The sequence below is a fragment of the Asparagus officinalis genome, chromosome 3, assembly GCF_001876935.1.
Source record: "Asparagus officinalis chromosome 3, Aspof.V1, whole genome shotgun sequence".
NCBI classification, from domain to species: Eukaryota; Viridiplantae; Streptophyta; class Magnoliopsida; order Asparagales; family Asparagaceae; genus Asparagus; species Asparagus officinalis.
The window spans coordinates 97,395,457-97,418,559 of record NC_033796.1 but is presented as its reverse complement, the minus strand read 5'-3'; the positions used below and the strand labels follow the sequence as shown (position 1 = coordinate 97,418,559).

General features: G+C 34.7%; 1 protein-coding gene across 2 annotated transcripts; it reads left to right on the top strand.

Moving 5' to 3' along the window:
• Nucleotides 341–23,033, top strand: LOC109834514 (MATH domain-containing protein At5g43560-like). 2 transcript variants are annotated; one of them, XM_020402556.1, is made up of 13 exons: nt 347–584; nt 1,487–1,732; nt 3,941–4,052; nt 5,665–5,753; nt 5,846–5,914; nt 5,996–6,125; nt 9,460–9,618; nt 9,787–10,147; nt 12,786–12,898; nt 17,167–17,293; nt 19,869–20,341; nt 20,433–20,595; nt 21,666–23,033. In XM_020402556.1, the coding sequence occupies exons 2-13, from the start codon at nt 1,540–1,542 to the stop codon at nt 22,755–22,757; spliced, it is 3,081 nt and encodes a 1,026-aa protein (XP_020258145.1). In that variant the 5' UTR covers nt 347–584; nt 1,487–1,539; the 3' UTR covers nt 22,758–23,033. The 2 variants fall into 2 exon arrangements, with proteins under 2 accessions (XP_020258146.1, XP_020258145.1); XM_020402557.1 differs by lacking the exons at nt 20,433–20,595; nt 21,666–23,033 and adding an exon at nt 17,458–17,529 and having other exon boundaries at nt 341–584; nt 19,869–19,973.

Below are 23,103 nucleotides of genomic sequence, written 5' to 3'. Positions count from 1 at the left end.
GAAAGCAGTTTCGTTAAGTTTACCTAACAAATTGCAAGTAATTCCTCACGTCTATATATTGTACCTTCTTCAGTAGCAAATAACCCCTCTCAACTTACTTATTTAATAGAAGGGTGTTCCATGGAATTTATGTAACAATCTAGGGATGTAAGTCTAACTAATAAAGGAGTCGACGAAGGAGTTATAGTCAACTAAGGGCATTGATGGAGGGGTTATCCGCAATTTACCTAATTAACACGTTATTATCAGAGGATGAAAAAAAAAAAAAAAAGGAAACGTTGTATACAATATCTCCCTCATGCAATAAAAATGGTAACGTTTCTACTGTTGCCAAATCTACACGCGCTCCCCCATTTTATTTTGACAAGTTTGTCCCCTTCAGACCGCAGCCTATTCCCCTCACCCCTCTCTCTCTCTCTCTCTCCCCTCGCTCGCCCTTCTGTTGTTTTTTGTTCTTCTCGCAGACAAGAGAAGAAGAAGAAGAGGGTCCGTGTCCCTCTCCCCTCTCCGTTCTCTCTCTCTCTCTCTCTCATCCAATTGCGCCGAAATTTGTACTGGGTTCTTCTCAAATTTAGATCCTTGAGGTCTTTTTCCTTACCCCTTTTGGTCCTAGATTGCTGACTGCTCGAATTCATTGGGTTATATGATGATTTCTTCTTGTGGGTTTTCCCGGAATCGGATTTTCTCAAATGGGTTTTCTTTGATTTGAATTTGATTTCTTCTTGGTTTTGATCTTGGGTTTATGAGATGTTTATGATTGAAAAGAGGGAAAAGGGGGTTTTGTGGGTGTTTTGGGTTTTTTCAATTATATATTCTTTTGGTGTCTCGATTAAAATTTCATTGTCAATGGGGGTAATCAAATTTGAACTTTAGTTCAGATATTTTTAGCTGAAAAGTTTCTACTACTATTAGTATTGATTTTTCTTTTGGATTCTTGGTGTACTGGATTTGAGTTTTTTGTTTTGTTTCATTCATGGAATGTGTTAAGCTCTTATTATTGTTAGATTGATTGAAAGAATAGTTTACATGAAAAGGCTGAAACTCTGAATGTTTTCAATTTGGGAATGTTGCCATTTCTTACTAACTTTGTCGAATGTTTAATTTCTTTTCTTACCTTCTCGCTTCGTTGTGTAATTCTGTATCTTGTGCCTCAACTTTAATTTATGGAATGTGCTAAGCTCTTAACATTGTTTGATTGGTTGAAAGAATTAGTTTACATTAGGGGGAAAACATAGGTTTCTCTGAATATTTTTGATGTGGCCATGTTGCCACCTCTCACTATTTTGTGGAATGTTTTGAGCTTGTTTCTTTTCACCTTCTTGTTTCTTTGTGGATTATTATACTTTGTGTATCAAATTTAATGTATGGACTGTGTTGGTTCTCACAATTGTTAGATTTGTTGAAAGAATAGTTTACATTCATTCTCTGAATCTTTTCAATGATGAACTGTTCCCATATCTCATTATCATTCTCCTGATTAATGCAGGTGCAGAAGGGGGTTTTGTCGATAATTTAAATCCATAATCGTTATTGATTAATATGGTGAGGGCTGGGAGTGTAAGCGAGGATTATGTGCCCGCCAGCGGTTCTTCATCTGTGAATGGGTCATCAAGCATGCGGCATTGTCGCTCTGTGGAATCTCTCGGTGAATGGAGATCTTGTGAACAAGTTGAGAATGGGATGCCATCTACTTCACCCCCTTATTGGGACTCAGATGACGACGATGACTCTGGTATATTCTTCTATTTTTAAATTGGTTAAAGAAAAATTCCTAATGAGTTAGCTCTATTAAGTTCCTAGCAAGGATAAGCACTATGTATCGGATGGAATTTCCTTGCTTTTAGAGTTCCTCCTTTTGGTTTCTCCATTGTTTTATTTTTACCTTAACTTTAGTTTTTGAGAGCAAAGCTATGAAGCCTAAGCCTCCCATGGTTCACTAAAAAGATAATACGGCAAGATCCTGCAAAATGGAAAAGTACAAACATATACAAAACCTCACATATCGTCTGGTCACAAAGAAAGAAAAAATAAATTTAACATAATATGTTCAACGATTTCTAGATGGGAATAAATTGTGTGATCCATCAAAGCAATGCATAGCTGGATATACGCTGTAGTTCACATTCTCACTCATTCATTCTTCTTCTGATTAGGATTCATTACAAACCATGGTGCCAAGGGGATTTCTAAACTGTAGCCTTTGTTTTTATCATTACTCGTTGAAGCTTTAGCATGCATCCCTTCTGTTATGGAGATAAACGTGCTTGTACCATCTAGTCATGTTATCATCTTTCCAGTTTCTTCTTTATAAAGTCATTTAATAAGTACTTTTTAAATAATTATATTGCTAAATAAAAGGGGAAAAAACCCTTTGAGTAACTTATAGAAGTGCTGTTTGAACCATGGGTGTGTATGTTTCCTGAATGAAGTACATTTTCAACTAAGTCTTACATATCCAACAGACTGGCTAATCTTTCTTATTTTCCTCTTAAGTTGACACCATGGTTTCAAATCGATGCCTTTTTTGGTAATTTATACAAGGTTTTAAGGTGGATCATGTCATATGCCGACATTGATGATGTTGTCCATCGAATCAAATCAAGATGGTTAAAATGAAGAAGTGCTTTAGGAGTCTTATGTGATCGTAAAATACCTATGAGACTAAAGGGAAAATTCTGTAGAACAGATCAACAATGCTTTATGGATTGAAATGTTAGGCAATTAAGAAACATCACGTGCAAAAAAGGAGCGCAGAGAATGTTACGACGGTCTTGTTGGTATACACTGCAAGAGATAATAAATGAGTGCACTCGTAGTAAATTAGATGCTGCTCCAATTGAGAATAAAATGAGAGGGAATAGACTAAGGTAGTTTGGTCATGTACAAATTAGACTTTTTAGTGCACGAGTTAGGAAAAGTGCTAATACTGTACTTAATGAGACAAAGAGATCTAGAGGTAGACCTAGAAGAACTTGGTTGAGAGCAATTAAGAAGGATGTGATAATTGTTAATTTAACAGAGGAGATGAGCTATAATAGAACAGCATGAGAGAATAAGATCATGTAGCCAACCCCAAACATTGGGGATAAAAGGCTTTGTTGTTGTTGTTGTTGTTAAGGTCATATATCGAATCTTGATGCTATTTTAATGTTTGTTTGTATTGCTTTGATGGTGAAAGCCATGGTATGTATGGATGAGTAAAGAAAGTAGTGGACTACAACTATTATTTTAGCAGATTTTTCCTTTTCCATTTCAAGGGTAAAGTTTTGTTTATGCAACTCATAATTGGTTGTCTTATTCTTTTCTGTGGGTAATCTACATCTACCTCGAAATGCATACTCAGAACTTATTGAATAACACACTACTCATGCTTTCTCTAACCAATTAATTTTGCATATTTGCATGGTTTCCTCCAAGCAAAATGAGAAATTGTATGCATGGGTTTTCAATGGTTGTGGTCCTGGTTAGAGAACATTCTGATCGCTCATTCCATCCTTAATCAGCAATGAACTCTTCATCCTTGATAGCCTACCCCACCTAGTTAATGTTATAGACTTACATCCATTAATTGAGTAGGATTATTTTTGTGCTTTTCGGCTGCAAAATATGAATTTTTAAAATCATCTATCATTCAGCAGTTAGCTCTGAATATAAGACACCCTGATGTCGTGAGTTTGAAGTCCTTAATCCAAAAAGTGAACAACTAGTAATGACAGTGAGAATACGCTATGCAAAAGAATGGATTTTTTGTTTGATATCGCCGGTTTACATATTTGGCTAGAATTATATGTTTGATATCCGGAGTCTTCTATAATAATGAAGCCTGACAGATAATTTGAATTACCGAGAGACCAATTTTGACAAAGGTTGATTGTTAGCATTGGCACTATTTTTTCTTGATTACGTTTAAAGCTCACTTAACTACTCATGTTGATTGCAGGACCAAAGCCTTCTGATTTATATGGAAAATTTACTTGGAAAATTGAACATTTTTCACAGATCAATAAAAGAGAACTGCGAAGCAATGCATTTGAAGTTGGTGGCTACAAATGGTATGAAATTCATGGATGCTGAGTTTTTAACTTGTATGATATCTCAGTTTTATGCTTCTTATATTGTTCTTAAAATTTCCTGTTATTTGTTAATTGTATTTCTTTCAAAATCCACCTAGTTGGAGTGAACTTCGATCCATAATTCAGAGTCTAGGATATTCACATCGAATTCATGTTATGTATCATCTATTAAGTTAATTCCATTTTGAATTCGTGTTTTTTCCAATGTAGAAGGTATTTCTACGTTCAAGCATTGAGTTAGTTCTGGAAATACCCGACATCAGTTAGTTATTAGTTACTAGTTAGTTTTCAATGCTGGTATAACCTCTGTCAATGTGCCTCATTATCCTAAAATATTGATATCTTGACAGTACATTCTTGTTTCTTGACAGTACATTCTTGTTTCTTAAAGAATACCCAATTCATTTATACTGCTATGTGACTATAAGGATCTTTCCCTGTAACTAATAATATTTATTAAGAAAGAAACAGCTTCTTTTCTATCAATACTAGCTTTTGCGCTCTTTTTGAGCATATCTATACTTTGTATTCTATCTAAAAATTTCAAACCTTTTCCTGGGAGTATGGGCATCTTACATGTAATAAAGATACCCTTCATCCAGTTCTTTTTGGTTTATCTTCGTGACCCCTTTCTCTTTTAAGAAACAAGGCTCCGCTCCTCATTTGAGTTAGTTTTGGTTAGTTTGCTGCCTAAAATGTTGTTTTGTTTCCTCTGCCGGTTGTCTTGGTCGTATGTATGTTGTAGTGTGGTTCCATCACTTCTCACAAGGTTCATGCCACCAAATATAGTTTCCCCTATCTTATCCCAGTCCATACTACCTTATGTCTCCTAGTACATTTCTAATATTTCCTCTTTCATATTGCTTGTTATTCTTATCATGTGCCTAATCTCACTTTTTTGTTGTTGTTGTTGTTGTTGTTGCATTTTCCTTTATTTCTGTACTATTACCTTTAGATGCATGGCAGCCTTTTACTTTATTGTAATCCTACTGTCACATAACTATGCCATATTGCTTAAGTTCAGTGATTAACATTTATTTTATCTTGTCTATATGTTGAACCAGTTGTCCTAAACAAAAATGTTTTTTCCCCCAGTAATTTATCTACATTGGTACTGACTTTTAGCATGACCAGCTGAATTTTTATGTTTTTTAACATCTGAAAATGGAAACAGATTATGTTGAATGCAATGTAAAATTTAGAAAAGAATTACTTCAGTTTAGAGGAAAAAGATCCAGATATAAACATAAAAAGAACATTTGCAAAATCTTAATTATTTATTTTACTGTCTTACCTCTGTTGGTCCTTACAGTTTGTTAACTTTTTTTTGTTGCTAAATTTAAGGCAAAGGATGCCTGGTCTTATCTGTTGTTTAGTCTACTTCTGAAATGTATTCTACTTGTGGTGTTAGTAAACTCACAATCAGTTACCTGTTACGGAAATCTTTCTCTGCTGATTGTGTATTGTTTTGGATCTTCTATTATGATCTTCCATGGTTGATAATGCTTTCTGTGCTTGGGACTATTATGCTTGCATTCATAATAATGCACTGTATCATAGTTGTAACAAGATTGTTGACATTGTTTTCCAGGTATATCTTAATTTATCCCCAGGGTTGTGATGCCTGTAACCATCTCTCATTGTTTCTTTGTGTTGCTAATCATGACAAACTTCTTCCAGGTTTGCAGCTGGTTTATGGCTTTATAATATCTAGCCTGATTATTTTCTAACTACATAGTAGCTACATTTCTCTCCCATTTTCCCATTTGTAGGTTGGAGTCACTTTGCGCTGTTCACTATAGCTGTAATAAACAAGGATCAAAAAAGAAATAAGTACAATGGTGAGCTGATTGTTGACATTAAATGAGATATTCTTCAGTTTAGCAGTGATACAGACTGATGTTTTTATGGGAGATCTGCAGATACATTACATCGGTTCTGGAAGAAAGAACATGATTGGGGTTGGAAAAAATTTATGGAGATAAATAAGATATCGGATGGCTTTGTTGATGATGATACTCTTACAATTAAGGCTGAAGTTCAAGTTATCAGGTAGTTCATAAATTACTGTTGCTTATCCACTTATCATTATCCTTCATCTAAATTTAGCATAGTGCTGTACACATTATTTCACTTTATATTTTTATTATTTTGTAAGTAATATAGCAATGTAGTATTATATGTGCTGCTCTTTTAATGTATGAATGAACTTATTCCTATTATGATTATCCAGCTGTCTTATATAATGTAGACTCACCTAGCAGATATTTTAGCCACTCCATTAAATGGAATTCTGAGATTTATAATAAACTCCGTTCTGTTTATGCAATAGATTTACCTAATCCAAACTGTCAGGAGTTCCACACCAACTAGTCCAACTGTTTTGGAACTCTCACTTAATAATCACAAGTTTATCATATATCAAGTAATGAACATTTCGCTGTGGAGCTTTTGATAGGTGTAGTTTCTATTTCTGAACTTCTTTTTCCTACTTTTCTCTTCATCATCGTCTTCTTTATTGTTTTTTTTCATTTTGAAAGGAACTTTTTGAGACTTGAGTATTTGGCAATTACGCTGTAATGATGTGGGATCAGATCCGGTTCTATGCCCAAGTAAACCCAACTTTTATCTCTGAACATGAAAAATTTCTCAATCGATCCCAACCTGACTCCTGAAATCTGAAGTAAATTTATCCTTTACTGGGCGGTTTACTTTTGTGATTTTAATCTAAGACTAGACAACATAAGATTGACTTATTATTTCACATAGTCGAATTTTAAAGATAGAAAATATATGATTAGGTCAAGTTATTAAAAAAGGCAACCTGGTGCACGTAGTTCCCACTATGTGCGGGGCCGGGGAGGGTTCGGACCACGAAACTCTGTAGTTATATTAACATGACACTAAACATTTCATAATGTAAGTATATACTGTATCTGCCCGGATGCGGTCTATCATTTGTTTCTGGGCATGTATTCTTTTATCTGAGACAATTGTAACTCCCCTGAGAAGGTTGTTTGTCTCCTCTTTGTATCATTTAATGGCACCAAGCCTTTGTGATCTTCGGTTTTGTAAGAATAACTTTTTGGACAGCTTATGGCTGAAAATATCGTAGAGATTTCTATACTTCATATCCTTTAAACCTCACGACCTATGGTTTCTGGTTTTTGTATTCTCAAAATTTTGAGCAGAGAACTTGAGCGACAGAGTAGTTTTAAGCATAAACTTATTACTGGTTAAAGTGCCTGGTGAAGCTATGAATGAATTAATAAGTAAAGCTTGGAAAGTGCCTATTGGTGTAGATATTACATGTCGCCCAGATTTTCTTAGTTTTCTGTGGTACTTGACCATTTGCTGTTGGATATAAATTTAAAAACATGGGTCAAATGCTAGAGATACTTTACAGTATATTATGAATAATTAGCAGATCGCCAAATACTCGATGAAGTGTCTGTGGATGCTGAAATTAGCAAGACTTCGGCCAGAAGAATCTTTATTTTTAAAAAATGGCTGATTGCAAATACACACCCCTTCTAATTCTCTGATTGCTTAACGGCTTCCATGCATTCTGGTTTTAGAAGCCACTTATTAGGAGAGTATCGAATGATCAATAGAGGTAATTAACATTATGGCCAATTTCTGGATATTGAGGCAATATCTAATGAGTAGCACATGTAGCTCACTAGTACAACTTCTAGGGATAGAGAGTTGTGTCAACAATTTGTGAAAAAAATTTACAATTTTCTTCTCATTCAGAATGATTTTCGAGGCAAAAAGGAGAATGAAGTGATAGGAACAAATCAATTGTTGTATGCTTCTTTGGGATAACTAACTGGTTGTAGCAACTAAAATGAGATGCATTTTAGATAACTGATTAATCAGTTTGGTTTTAATAACTAAATTTGTTTATATAGTGTAGGTTATGCATATCTTGTTTTCGATAAGATTTCTTTAAGTTCATGACATGCTTTTGGATATTATTAATCAAATCATTTTCTGCGAGAATCCCTCCTTTAAGAACGAAGGAAAAGTTGGCATTTTTTTACAGAAAGTTGTACGTGTTCAGTCTCCTATTTATTCTACCAGCTTGAGCTTGGTTGTACAATGGTTAACTGAACTTTTATGAAAAAATTAATATGGATTCGATAATTAATAGTGGGTGATGTCTTGTATCATTTATAAATAAGCTGACCAATTTTCATACACAGTCAGCGTTCTCTTAAGCTAACTTTTTATATTATCTTATGTTTGTATAGCTTTCCTACTCATGCAACTGTCTGCAGGCTGCTTTTTATTTTTGTGGCACCTCTCTGTTATTTATTGTACTAATGGTTTGAACTTTTGATCTAGACATTGTCAATAGTCTTCTGATGTCATCTCAAAACTGATGATAATTAACAGCAGATGTCGTATCATGTATAAATAAGCTGACCAATTTTCATACGCCGTCAGCATTCTTTTAAACTAACTTTTTATATGATCTTATGTTTTTTTATCATTATTGCATGATTCCTGGAGCCCCCCTCGAACTGTTATACAGTTCCTACGAACCAATTCCCAGTACATTTGCAAACCGATTCCCTCAATTATACGAATTGGTTCCCCATAATTGGCGCACCACTTACAAGTATGCTGAGTGCAATATCCCTTTTAAGTGTACATGCGCAAGACGCAATGCAATGTGTGCAATCAAGTGAAGGGAGACGCACAATAGAATATACGAGCAAATGACTTTACTTGTAACTAAATACTTATGTTAATAAAATGTGAAATGAAACCATGATCTCAATACGAACTATGTGGGGGGAACACAGAACAAAGAAACGAACTCCATAAAAAAGAAGTATAGAAGTATTTTGTATGAGAAAATATTGAAATGGATAATTAGCTTTCTAATTCCTACTTTTCTACTATATACTTAGGAAAACTTTAAGCGCATCCAAAAAAATTTACAATACACTACTAATTGAACTTGCGTACTGAAGCAAGCTACCTCGCATTGAATCTAAATTTTCTAAGTGGCCAATTACTTATCCGAATTCATACCATGACCCTCATACCGCGTACTGTGTAACTATGGGTTGTATAGCTTCTCTCTCTAATCATGCAACTGTCTTCTGGCTTCTCTGTATTACCATCACACTTTTCTGTTATTTAGATTCGTAATTCGTAATGGTTTAAGCTTTTGATCTGGACATTGTCATATCTCAATGTCATCTGAAAACATTTCTGTATTAATCTTTTTTAGTTCTAATCTGAGACGTATTTTAGGATGACCAGTTCAACTTATATAATATTACTCACTACTTTTTCTGTCCCTAAAAAGCATTATTGTACTTCAATTTCAACTCACATAATGTTTCTTTTTCTTGTTGCAATCTTCAAGGGAGAAAGCACACCGCCCGTTCCGTTGCCTTGATTCTCAGTACCGGAGAGAGCTAATTCGAGTATATCTGTCCGCTGTAGAACAAACTTGTGCAAGGTTTGTGGATGACAGGAGGCAGAAGCTTAAAACCTTGATTGGTGATAAAACAAAGTGGTCAAGGTAATCTATATGCTGAAACTTGGAAGCCTGCTTTTAAGTTTTTATTCAGTTATTGCTGTTGCAGACAGCATGTGTCCCATTTGATTTTTAAGATACATTACCTTGTCTGGCCTCATCTATTCGTTTCATATGCTTGTTTATGCCTAATCCTTGTGTAGTTGATTGCAGTTTTCATGCATTCTGGCTTGGAATTGATCAGAATACCAGGTGGCACATGTCTAGGGATAAAACAGATGCTATCTTGAAGGTAGTCGTGAAACATTTCTTCATAGAGAAAGAGGTTGCATCTACACTGGTAATGGATTCTCTTTACATTGGTCTGAAAGCTCTTAAAAGCCAGAGCAAGATAAAAGAAGTGAGAGCCAACAAACTGGAAAAGGAGGATTTACCAGCTCCCATTGTCCTTGTTGAAAAGGACATGTTTGTTTTGGCAGAAGATGTGTTCTTATTGCTTGAGAGAGCTGCACTAGAATCGCCCCATCTGTCATTGCCCTCGAAGGAGGAAAAGGGTTTGCCGATTCGCTCAAAAGTATGTTTTGGTACATTTAATCTGCCGCTAATATTTCATGCACTTTTTTCTCTTATTTTATAACATAATATATCTGAAGTTTTGATCATTATTAATGATACATTTTGGTGATAACTTTGGGCCTTTGTAATGTCCTTTGGCATATCATGTTTTACTTGAGTAATATATAGTTACTCATTTTTCCTATTCTATCTTCATACAAAGGGTATCTTCGGCATTCATTGTGAAAGGTGTTTTTCGATAGAAAAATTTTCCATGTGCTTTTGATCTTTTGGGGACTTACTGAATCCTAGATCCCTATCATTAAGTTCTTGTTACTATACGGTTTAAGTAAATACAAATGTGGGATTGATTAAAGTTCAAAAAATATCTCCTTGAGGTTTTACTCATAATTCGATAAACCATGTTTGATGTTTGAAGTAGTTTTTTGATGCAGTCAACTACCTCCCAGTCAAAATTTTACTGAAAAACCAAAAATGGCAGTGAAAAATCACGATCAAGGCACATGACTTGTATCCTAACCAAATCTAAGCATTAACTGAATCTGAATGAGTCACGTGCCTTGAATGTGAGCTTTTAGGGGAGTTTTTGCGTTTTCAGTGAAAATCTTTGGTGGGAAGTGGTTGATTGCAACACTTAACCCCCTTTAAAGGTGGTTTTTGTATTAATTGACATTCAAAGGTGGTTTACAGTAACCCAATCTAAAAGTGGCTTCTGAGGGGGAAAAGCCCAAAATCATATGGTATTTTATCCATGTTTCTCTTGTTCCCTAATTCTAAATATCAAACTATGTTATTTGCATCGGTATAATACTTATGGATTATTCAGTTTGCTATTATGATTTTGCACGTGTACGTATGCTAGCATACCAGAATCAACAATGAAGTCAGTAGAGAAATAACTTCTCATGACTACAAACCCCTGACATTTGACCTTCTGTTTCCTGCTATATTTCAGCATATCCTCAACATGCATCTTTATTCTTGATTTTAAGTAACTAAGATGTTATTATTGGATAAAGGATTCATAGCAAACATGGAATAATTATTACAATTTGGTTGAGGCACATTACGGAGATTGTCTTCTTAATAAGGTCGAAGTAGGAGGTGAGGTAGGGAAGAAAGTTTAAGTAAAATATCAAGTTAATAGTAATAACTGGTGAAGAAATACTGGTTACTGGTATTTTTTTTTAATCAAGATTTGCATCTTTGTAGTGCAAATAGGTTTCAGAAATTTATTTTGGAAATTATATTCGCTATTCTTGCTTTTAATTGACAAGACGCTATTTGGTTTACTTGTATGGATAAGGGATTCATAGCAATAGTGAATGCTTAATGGTTTTGTAGAGGCACGTAACAGAACTTGTCTTCTTAATGAGGTCAAAGCTAGGAGGTGGCAGGAGAGAGTTAAAATAAAATACTTAGTCCATAGTAAGAATCTAATAGCCTCTTTGTTTTCTGAAAGAAGTACTTGTTAAGTAACTGCTGAAGAAATTCTCGTTCCTGGTATTTCTTCAATTAGATTTGCATTTTAGTGGTGCAATATCAAAGGCATGATCATACTGTTAATCAACCGGGGGTGCATAATGCAAAATAATTTCTCTGGACCTAGTTTCTTTTAGGCACTAACATTATCACATTTGACACAGCTGCACTAACCACAGATTTTATTGCCCCCATGTGCTTATGTACAGATGAGGCAACGCAATAGATCATAGGATCGAGCTTAGGGCTGATAGTAATATTTATTTCATTAGAAACTTCTGCTCTTTAGAGGATTAAAAGTCTGAAAACAGACAGCATCAATGCAACTGCATTTTCAAATCTACTTATATCAATATAAGTGGGGTATGGAGTAATTTTTTTTTTGTTACAGTTCACATTGAAAAAGCTCCAAAGTGGAATGGGTTCTTTTGACTGATTGTCTTTTCTGAGAGTGAAACAATTTGTAAAGGCAATTACTGAATTCTTAACCACTAGGAAATAATAGCTAGGAAGAACTCTCTTTAAATGTCGTTAGGCTGCTTGGTGGGTAAATACAGAGTTTCCTTGTCAGCAATTTTTTTTAACAAATTCTTCTTGATTAGGAAAAGAGTTGGATGAGCTGCTGGGTTAAAACACATTTTCAACTGATAATGTTGGCAGTTAAAGTTTAAAGTTAAGAAATTGACAGTAATCTAATTTAAGGTTAAAAAAATTAGTATTTTACATATTAGTTTGGACTTGTCAAAGAAATTGTTTGACAAATTGTTCTCGTCTTAGGAAAGAGATGGACAATGTGCTGCTGGGTTAGAACACATTTTCAACTGATAAAGTTGGCAGTAAAAGACTGGAGTGAATAGATTGCCACTAATATAGGTCAAGGTTTTAAAAAGTTATCAGTATTTTACATATTGGGTTGGACTTGGAGCATTTTGAACCTATAATAACCAATTGGACTTGGCCAAAGCATCAGCCTTGGGTTCTCTAGCTCTCACACATTCATCTTTTTCTTCTTACTGTGTCCTTCCTTTTTATTAAAAATAGGTTATCTTTATCATCTTCTGTGTTTTTTCTTTAAATTCTTAGTAATCATGATTTCAAGCTATCTTCTAGACTTGGTTTCTAACAGGTGATGTTTCAACAATCACATGTTGTAGGACGGTTGTTCTGGAGATGAATTTAATAAAGATTCTATTCTCCGTGATGAAAGACGTCTTACAGAGCTAGGTCGCAGGACTCTGGAAATATTTGTTTTAGCCCATATATTCAGGTAATCTATATAGCTTCTGATAACATAGCTGTTGAAGATGTGTAACATCCTTATTGATTGCCGCTATTTTTGATTGGTTGTGTCAACTGATACATCTGTAAGTCCTCTATTTTGGGAATAATGTCTTCAAGTTTGATGGATGTTTCTTTCGTCACCAATCTTTGCTTGGAAGAATGCAAACTGCAATACGAGTGGGATAATTCTCTAGATGTGTAAATTTAAGCAGAATACCTTTTCTTGTTCATTCTCTCTAAAGTATAATTATTGGTAGTTCTTTAGGTTTCATGCTCTTCTGCTTATTGCTTTCTATTCTTTTTTCAATGAAGGTGCTAGCCTAGTCTTGAACATGGGACCTTGTATAACCCGATCTAATCCCTAACAATAAAGCCAAGCCTGAGTGGGTACTGCTTTTCATTAAAATAAGGAATAATTTTGCATAACCCCTTGAACTTTGCTTCTCTCACACTAGGTTGCCTGAACACTTCGTTTTGGGTGACGTATACGTGTCAAACACATGTCAGACCAAATTAACTGTGGACACCCTACGGAAATGCCATGTGCATGTGTGGTTTAGAGCAAAACCTGATTTCTCCATCACTTGTAACCCTAAACTAATTCCTTTGGTATCGAGCTTAAAACAAATAGATTTTTGAACCCAAATACCGAAACCAATTACTAAAGATTTAAAAAGTACTCTTAATATCCCATATGATCAAAACTAAACTTGTCATTAAATCTTAATTCTTAGTTTGATTTAATTTGATTCTTAATTGTTTAGGTGGTAGAAGAAAATAAAAAATTTATAGATATTTTAATTTCAATATTTGGTCTAATGTAAATATGGCACACGCAAATATGTGTGTGTCCTGCCTTTTACAAATTTGCCGTGTCCCATATTCGTGTCCATGCAACCTAGATCTCACATAGCTCCCCCAAACTTTGGGGGTGTCTCACAAAACCCCTTCAACTTTAACATTTTCTCACCAGACCCAATAACTAAAATGTTCTTGAGTGAAAAATAACTAAAATGTTCTGGAGGAAATTTTAGTTATTTGCAAATTACATGAAAGGGTCCACTGAGAAAAGTTCAAAGTTTGGGGGCGTTTTGTGGGACACTCCAAAGATTAGGGGTGTTTTGTGAGATAAAAAAGTTCAAGGGGCTTATATGCAAAAGCCACCAAAGTTCTGGGTGGTTATTTGAACTTAACCCTTAAGGTAATATTATTGTTAACGACCAAAATTACTGTATTCTGTGGGTACTGGCCGCCAAATATTGTCAATTTTCAGCTTGTATTTTTTTGTATATCGCATTCGGGTAGCCTGATCCTATCAGTTTGAAATGGTCATTAACTTTCTAGAGAGTTCCATGTTTGTTCAGCCTTGCAGTAAAAAATATGCTTTATCTTTTGACGATGATCAATGTGATCAAATCACTAGTTTTCATCTGCCATTAAATTCTTAAGAGGCTGTGTGTTTGAAGGTGCATAATTCTTCATTGTTTTTATTTACATTTCGTGATTATTTCTTGTTCTGCATTTGAGAATTTTGGTCTGAAAAATAGAAGGGAGTTTTCATAAGAATAATTTTAGAAGCGTAGATTTGAAGACATTAGCATGAACTTTATCCATTTTCAACAAACTAACATGAGCTGTTTTCTGTTTACATTACAACTGAATTAGTAGGATTTTTCCCCTCACCTCTTCATCACTACTACATCATGTGCTTAGCATGTGGCTTTTGATGAGAAAAATGCCCTTATCTTACCTATAAACTTGGTTTGAAGCTGAAAAATATTTTAAAGAAAATATAGTAAATTATTTACATATAAAACATGGAGAACCATATCAATATGTTAGATACAATTGGAAAACTAATATTTGTTTGTTATTTAACCAGTCCATGACGTTTTTATTGTATGAGACACTATTAGTAATGAAATATGTTTCTTTTAAATTCATAAATTGAACTTAAGAACTGGCTAAGTGGCTATTAACTTATTTATTATTTATATATTTGTAAATAGACCCATCTGTGGTTAATTATCTAAGAACTATACAATTATTAGAAAAAGTTCTCTCTTACCGACATATATTTTTTTCTAGGGGTTTTTGCTTTTAGACCCATTTGTTTACTCCCATTTATCTTTAAACCCAAGTACTATTATTTGTATCTTTAAGCCCAATTCAACTTTTGTATTTATCTTTAAACCCAATCTTCAAAATACTGTATTTTCACCGCTTGTTTTTATATTTTGGAGATTGGGTTTAAAAATAAATACAAGAGGTGAATTGGGCTTAAAGATAGAAATAATAATACTTGGGTTTAAAGATAAATGGGAGTAAACAAATGGGTCTAAAAGCAAAAACCCCTTTTTTCTATTAAGCTATTATGTGAGGGAAACTTTGCTAGTCCTTAAATTTTTGAATGTTTGATTGTTTAAAAAATAATAATTAATTTGACATTGATAAAATAGTTTAGAGATTAATTTGTTTAATCTTTTCTTCTTCTTCCCTTCAATTTTATAAACCCTAGCCGAATCATCTACACTAGCCGAATCATCTAGACATCTACACAACACAGACCCACCCTCATAAGTCCCCATCCTCTGCTATAATTTTTCTTTTTGCCCTCTTCATTCCAAGTGAATACCTGTTCTCCTCAATCATTAATCCAAAACGACAAACATTTCTATTTTTCTTACTTCGAAGTTGTAGTCGGAGAGAAGAAACATAAACATGGTTTGATTCCAAGGTTATAGTAAATCTATATAATGGTTCGTATATACATATTTTGCATCCAAGTTGTGCATTGAAAATAAACTTTTGTTTTTGCTAGTTTGGGTTTGAACAACTGATGAGAGAAGGGAAGAGGACAAAAAGGAGAACAGGACTTATAAATTTGGGAATTAAAGTAGTTAGGGGATACAAATTTCTCTTCTTCTTTTTTCTTGGCATTAGATTTTATTTTATTTATTTATTTATTTATTTTCTTAGGCATGCGTTTTGTTGAAAACATAATTTGAATGAGGAGGAAGGGCTTGAGTAAGTTGATGAATACTTTGCAAAAGGCCCGTTATTGTTGTTTCTTTCAAATTGCAGGTTTTGCTCTTTATTTTAAAGAAGATATTTTAATATTTCTTAATTAAATTAGTTAGTTTGGATGTGAGATCAGAGCAGCAATCTCACATTGTTGCAGTGTTTTAAATATCGGCCGACATGTCGGACATGTCGGCCGATATAGCGGATCAAGGTGTCGAGCGACACAAATCGGGGAAATACAAGTCGCATATCGTTTTTGGGCGATATATCGGTCATGTCGGCGAAAAATCGGATATATCGGCCGCTATTTCCTATTTGAAAAATCGGCCAAAATTTATGAAAATCGGTTCAGCGATATATCGTGGTTTTTAACTTTCCCTTTTTTCTTTTTACTCTTCTTTCTTTTCCTAAATTATCATCATAAGTTTCTTTTTGTATCTTGGAGCAAATTGTGGACAAAAAGTAATTAAATAATTCTTTTGGATTAAAAGTAAAATTAGCTCTAACTTGATTTTTTAGTAATCCTCGGAATATGAAAGATTCAACTCCGGTAATAATCCTTGTTTAATTAATATGATGGGAATGCTTGCATAAATATTTTTTTATATCTTTACATTTTAGCTCTTTACATTTTAGCTCTAATCTTGTTTAATTAATATGAAAGATTCAATGTCTTAATTTTTAGTAATCCTTGTAATAATCCTTGTTTATCATTTAATAATCCCTGATTTCTCGTATATTGTTTACTTTTTTAGCTCTAATATTGTTTACATTTTAGCTCTTTACATTTCTCATATATTGTTTACTTTTTTATATGTCTAGTCTATAAAGTTTATAAAGTATGCTTATATTGAATTTAAGAATGCTTAGATTACATTTAGGACATGATATTGTACATATGCGCCCACCCGATATGGCAATCCGATATTTAGTCCATATCCCCCGATATATCCCCGATTTCCGCTATCCGACATGGATTTCAGCCGTCCGACATGAACCCGACATCCGATATTTAAAACCTTGCATTGTTGTGAACGTTCACATGGTAGTTATATGAAAATGCTCAAAAACTGAGATATTTACTTGAAGTAATAATAAATAGTAACTTTAAAAAGGACCCAAAATTCCTGGTAATTCTCAATCTATATTTGTTCTTTTCTGACAACTTTAGCTTGCATGGACTTTATTTTCCTCATGTTTCAATAGTTTTCTCTAACTTGTTTGTTGCAGCAATAGAATTGAAATAGCATATCAAGAAGCTGTTGCATTAAGGAGACAGGAGGAGCTTATTCTTGAGGAGGAGAAAGCAGAGAAAGCTGAAAATGAGAAGAGGGAAAAGAGAGCAAAGAAAAAACAGGTCAACTAAGTTTCTTCAACTTACTTCTTGTTCATCTGTGGGAACATTTATATTCTATACTGGCCTGCATTGTTCTATAAGTCTTGTACTTGGTATTATTGAGCATTACATGATATCAATATGTTAATGCTGCCTGTTGTTTAACTGGATTACTTGATTTGTAGAGAAATTTTGCTAGTTGTACGCATGCCAGCATTTTGGTAAATGAGGTCTGCTTTCGAGAAACTTGAAGATCAGTTACGTGCAGCGATTTCATTATGCTTATACCCTGCTTATACCCTGCTTTTATGCTCTGATATAGAGATTGTTGGTTTTTATTTTTGCAAGAACAAATGCAAGTTCTATGTCAAGCTCCTCCATTATGTTTTTGTTATAATTGTTTTATGGGCTGTGGCCTTTAAGGTCATTTTCTCAAGTGAAGTTCGTATACAGATTTTCATGGTGTTTTTTTTTCCTCCTTCATACTTCTAGTTCACATGGGCAATGGAATATGAATTAGTGGAGGATAGCTGGTCAATTTTTCATTTTGATGTTTAGTTTTCAGAACATGAAATATATCACATAAAGTGCATGTCAAGATTTTATTTCTACTTTTGATAAATTCATTTTTTTTATAATAAGCTAGTCGAAAAAGCATTAGGTAAAAATAATGTCAAATGTTCAAAATATACTATTTAGAAGTGTATCCATCAAATATTGTGGCCTTGTTTTCACGCTTTCTGTATCGGTATCATACTGCTATGTCCCTTCCATGCCTGTAACATATCCCTTTAGTTGCATGAAAAAGAGTACGGGTTACTGGTGCAGGTTTGGGTATGGGCACTGCGTATTTGTAAAAGATAGTATGGGAACACGACTATACAATATTGAAATTAATAATTTTCATGAGACCAATATTCTTTTTGTCATACACATGTTATGAGAATTAAATCCCTTCCAACGTTTCTATGTTTCATGTTTTTGTTTATTATGTAAGTTATAAATTGGAAAACCATGCATTTTTAAACTAAATACTGAAACCACATTTTAGGATCTTAATTTGGAATTGGGTATGAGCTGAAACGAACCCATGTGCAATGCGTTTGAGGAATTGGATGTGAAATTATACATCCAAAGAAGCGTGTGACGAGCATTTTAAATTCAAACTACATATTTGTAAAAGATATGGTATGAGAACATGACTTTATATGTTGAAAGTAATAATTTTCATGAGACCAATATTGTTTTTGTCATTCACATGTGAGAATTAAAACCCTTCCAGCATTTCTATCTTCATGTTTTCTTTTATTATGAAATTATAAATTGGAAAACCAGGCGTTTTAAAACTAAACACTGAAACCACATTTTAGGATCTTAGTTCTGAATTGGTATAAGCTGAAACGAACCCATGTGCGATGCGTTTCAGGAATTGGATGTGAAGTTATACATCCAAATAGGTGTTTCATGAGCGTTTTAAATTCAAACATGTAATATATAATTGAGCACACATATGAATTAATGTACACATATATTCGAGGACTGTCGAAGTCTCGAAGAGTTGGTGCAGGTATGGGTATGGCTTCATGTTAGAAGCAGCCACACCACATGACTCATCCCTGTGTGCCTGATCCCTTGGAAGAGATTGTTCCATTTGAAGCCCTTTGTTCTCTTTGGCCTGAATAAATCCTAAATGAAGGAATGGAACTACCTTTTCCAAAGATGTCGATGATGCATTAGAAAGTTTGCTTTGTTTTCCCCCTCCTGTTATGAGAAAGTTGAGAATGGTGCATGTCTGAACCGTTGATTTTAATTGAGTTCTTAGTTAAATGCAATTGGTTGCATCCCTTTTTGTTTAAGAAAATTACGATTGGCTACTTCTAATTTATGAAGTCCAAACCTGCGTATTGTCTGGCGGCTTCCCATTTATGAAGTCCAGACCTGTGTATTATCTGGTTGGTCCCTAGTATGTTGATTTTGATTTCCACGAACTCAGTGTTCTATGTATGAGAAAGTTTGCTTTGTTTTCTTTTCTTTTTTTTTTTTTTGGTTATGAGAAAGTTGAGACTGGTGCATGTTTGAATCATTGACTTAGTAGAGTTCTTATATGCAATTGATTGCACCCTTTCTGTTTAAGAAAATTACAACTGTCCGTTTCCAATTTATGAAGCCCACATCTGCGTATTATCTGGCTGCTTCTAATTTATGAAGTCCAAAACTGCGTATTATCTGGCTGCTTCTAATTTATGAAGTCCAAAACTGCGTATTCTCTGGTTGCTTTCTAGTATGTTGATTTTGATTTCCATGAAAGTATTCTATGTTCTCATAAGCTTAATGAGACCTTGTTCCATTTTGCCAGTATTCGTCCTTTAGTACCATTTCTGTGAGATATATACTGATCATGTTGCCTTTGTTCTTGTCCATTTGTAATTGAAGGTTGTGTTTCATGTTTTAATTCTGTTTTCTTTATCTTTTTCTATACTTTCCCTTTAATGTACTGCACTTTGGCATGTTGACATGTTTTTCTTTATTTACTAGTTCTATTTTATTTTATGTCTGAGTGTCATTCCTTTTGCATCCATCCTTTTCTTTCCACCAGGCTAGACAGAGGCGAAACAATCGCAAAGGTAAGGACAGAGGTAAAGGTGACAAGTCTGTAGAAATGGAGGAGGAAAAGCATCAAGAACTACATGATAGTCTCTCTGAGGAAAGAATTCTGGTGGACTTCTCTTCAGAGCATGGGGAACAGTTGAGCAAGAAGAGTGAGCTGAGGGGAGAAGTTTCTGATGTTTCTGAGCCTGGAGATGATTGTCCTGAATCACTTCTGGCTGATGTAGAAGACAGAGATATGAGCCCCCTGAGTTGGGATACAGATACATCAGAAACTCATCCAGCATCCGAAGCTTGTAGGAGTGATATCTCAAATGGCCATGTCGAAAAAAAGAGCTCGTCCTTTGTGGATGACAGTTCTTCCACATGTTCAACTGACTCAGTCCCATCGGTTGTGGTGAATGGACCATACAAGGGGTACTCATCAACCAGTAACAAAAGTAAACGAAGTTCTTCTAACAGGTATATATATATTTTTGAAATCAAGGATCCTTTTCTTTTCTCCTTCCCTGAGGGAAGCGGTTTGTTTCTTATCGCATTGTGATCATTGCAGAGGGAAATATCCACAGAATAAGGACATGCAAAATAGTTCCATGGTTAGTGCCGAGCAACTACTTTATGTGAGTAGAAGTTGTAGTGCTACTGGGGCTGAACCAGAGGGTAATCTTCAATCCTTGAAGGATCAGAGACATAAACTCCAACAACCTCTTAAGAAGGTACCTCTAACATTTTTTGCGTGTTAGTTTAAAGATGGGACTGTGTGCATAAGCTGCAATATTAGTTTGAGATTGATAATTACTCTTGAATAACATACACGGAAACAAAACCTTTTATGAATTCAACATGACTTAATTGTCCTGAATTAGTGTATAAATGACTTCAAAGCACAACTTGTTTGATACTTGCCTCTCTAGTTGGAGTTATTAGTTATTATGCGATAGATGATCCCACAATGACTTGCTTTAATGAATCTAGAAAATAGAGAATAGGAAAGTTCAATCAATTTCACCTCACATTGATTAGCATTTGACGTAATTCTTTTTGGAACTTAAAGGACAACTTGTACAATGTGGATTTTCTGTAGGGTATCATTTTATGATGCTCTCTTGAAGCTTCATCTTCTAGTCTTTCTTTTATCTGATCCTTCATTGCACATAAAACGGGTTAGATTTTCTTTTGTAAAGAGTTTTCTTATTTTCCTGTTTCTGCATTTTTATGTCCTCGGATGCATGAGGACATATTTCTTAAGGTAAGGATTTGTATTGAAAATTGCACTGCCAGCTTTGTCTGTCAGCATGAGGTTTTTGTATGTAATAGCGTGTATCAGTCTACTTTTCGGATTTTCTTTACAAGTTTTGAAAACATGCCCGCCCTATTATGCGCCCGCCCTATTATGTTTCATCTTAGATTTCTCTCTCTTCCATTTTAGCATTGTTATTGTGTAATTTTTTTCATATATGTATATAGTTAATATTTTATTCTTCATATAAGAATATCAGTTTACTTTTCAAATTTCATGAGTTTTGAAAACATGCCACACTGATTGTATTTCATCTGAGTATTTTTCTTCCATTGCATCATCATTGTTATTGTTTGATTGTTCATATACGTTTGAGTATTTTTCTTCCATTGCATCATCATTGTTATTGTTTGATTTTTCATATACGTTTACGGGTAACTAGTTTTTTTCTACCTTCTCGTCGGAATTGCAGCTAAGTTTTTACATTAATTTTCTGGTTACTCCCTTTAAATGTCCTAATGATGTGATTTTTTTCCCAATATCAAGGAAGAAATAGACAAGAGACTGTGTACTAAAACAATTGTCAAAGATGAAATTGTTGAGAATATTTCCTCCACCTTTAACTCAAGGACATCAGAACCAGCATCATCACCTCACCCTGCTAGAAAGGCGTCATCGGTTAAGCAATCTACAGAGATACACGCTGCTACCACTACTACCACCAAAAATGAACCAGTTTCCTCACCTAAGTCCACTTCAAATACCCAAATTCAATCTGAGAAATCATTCAAATCACCAGAAAACATGTCCATTTCGAAATCTGAACCTTCGAAACATACCTTGCACACTTCTCAATCAATAAGCAGCACTGCCAACAAAGCTTCTTCAATATCGAGGCCTTCAAGTGCCCCTATCATTCCAGGACCAAACACAACCGCTCCCCTTGTCTCCACGTCAAACGCAACGCTTGCATTATCACGCACACTCAGCTCGGTTGGTCGTTTAGACTCGGACTCATCTCTTTTTGCTCACAGTCTTGAACCGCAATCTTATCGAAATGCCATAATGGGCATCAAAACTTCAACTGGTGCAACTACATCAGGGTTCACTCATCGACCCTCTTTAATTTTCTCTACACAATATGATGCCGCATTTCCCCAGCCCTCTACATCTTCATCATTATCATCAGTGAACTCGGGTATCACTTTTGGGTCCCGACCGAACTCATGGACTGATGAATCTCGTTCTCATGTGAAAGGTAACATAACCCAGGTCAACGGAGTGATGCCGGACGATTTCCCACATCTTGACATCATTAATGACTTGCTCGATGAGGATCATCGGACAGCTGTAAGGCCAGCATATAACCGTTACAACCACCACGACGATTTCAATTCAGTGAACCAACATTATGCTTTCCCTCAGTTTGATGTACCTGAATACTACTATGAAGAGATGCCTCAAATGGTCTATGATTCCTTCATGCCGTACCACGGGTTGAATGAATTGCAACCCGATGCATTGATTCAGAGCCAGTGGCCGATGGATGCAAACGGGGTTGTTTATCCTCTTCCGGAGTACTCTGCATTTGGTTTGGATGGATATAACATGATGTATCAGGCTGCAAATGGGCTCTAGTCGTGGTGGTTGTAATGTGTAATGTTCAATTGTTTCGTGGGAATAAAAGCTTTTGTAGGTCAAAGTTTAAGAGGGTGAGGTCTACTAAGAGAGCTGTGGAGTTGAGTTTGTAATTCCAAACAGTTTAAGAATAGAACCAACCAATGTTGTAAAGTTTGATATGTGTATGTTCTTGTTTTTCAGCACGATACTTGGTTTTCCCAGTGTTTTGGTTGTCTTCTTTGAAGCTTCAAATGATGTATTTATGGCTGCAACCCGAAGAATTAGTTGCATTTATATTTTGGAATTAAAGTGCTAGCTTTCTTAGTTTCTTTAGGTATAAGTTTGTTATAATGCTTAAGGTAAA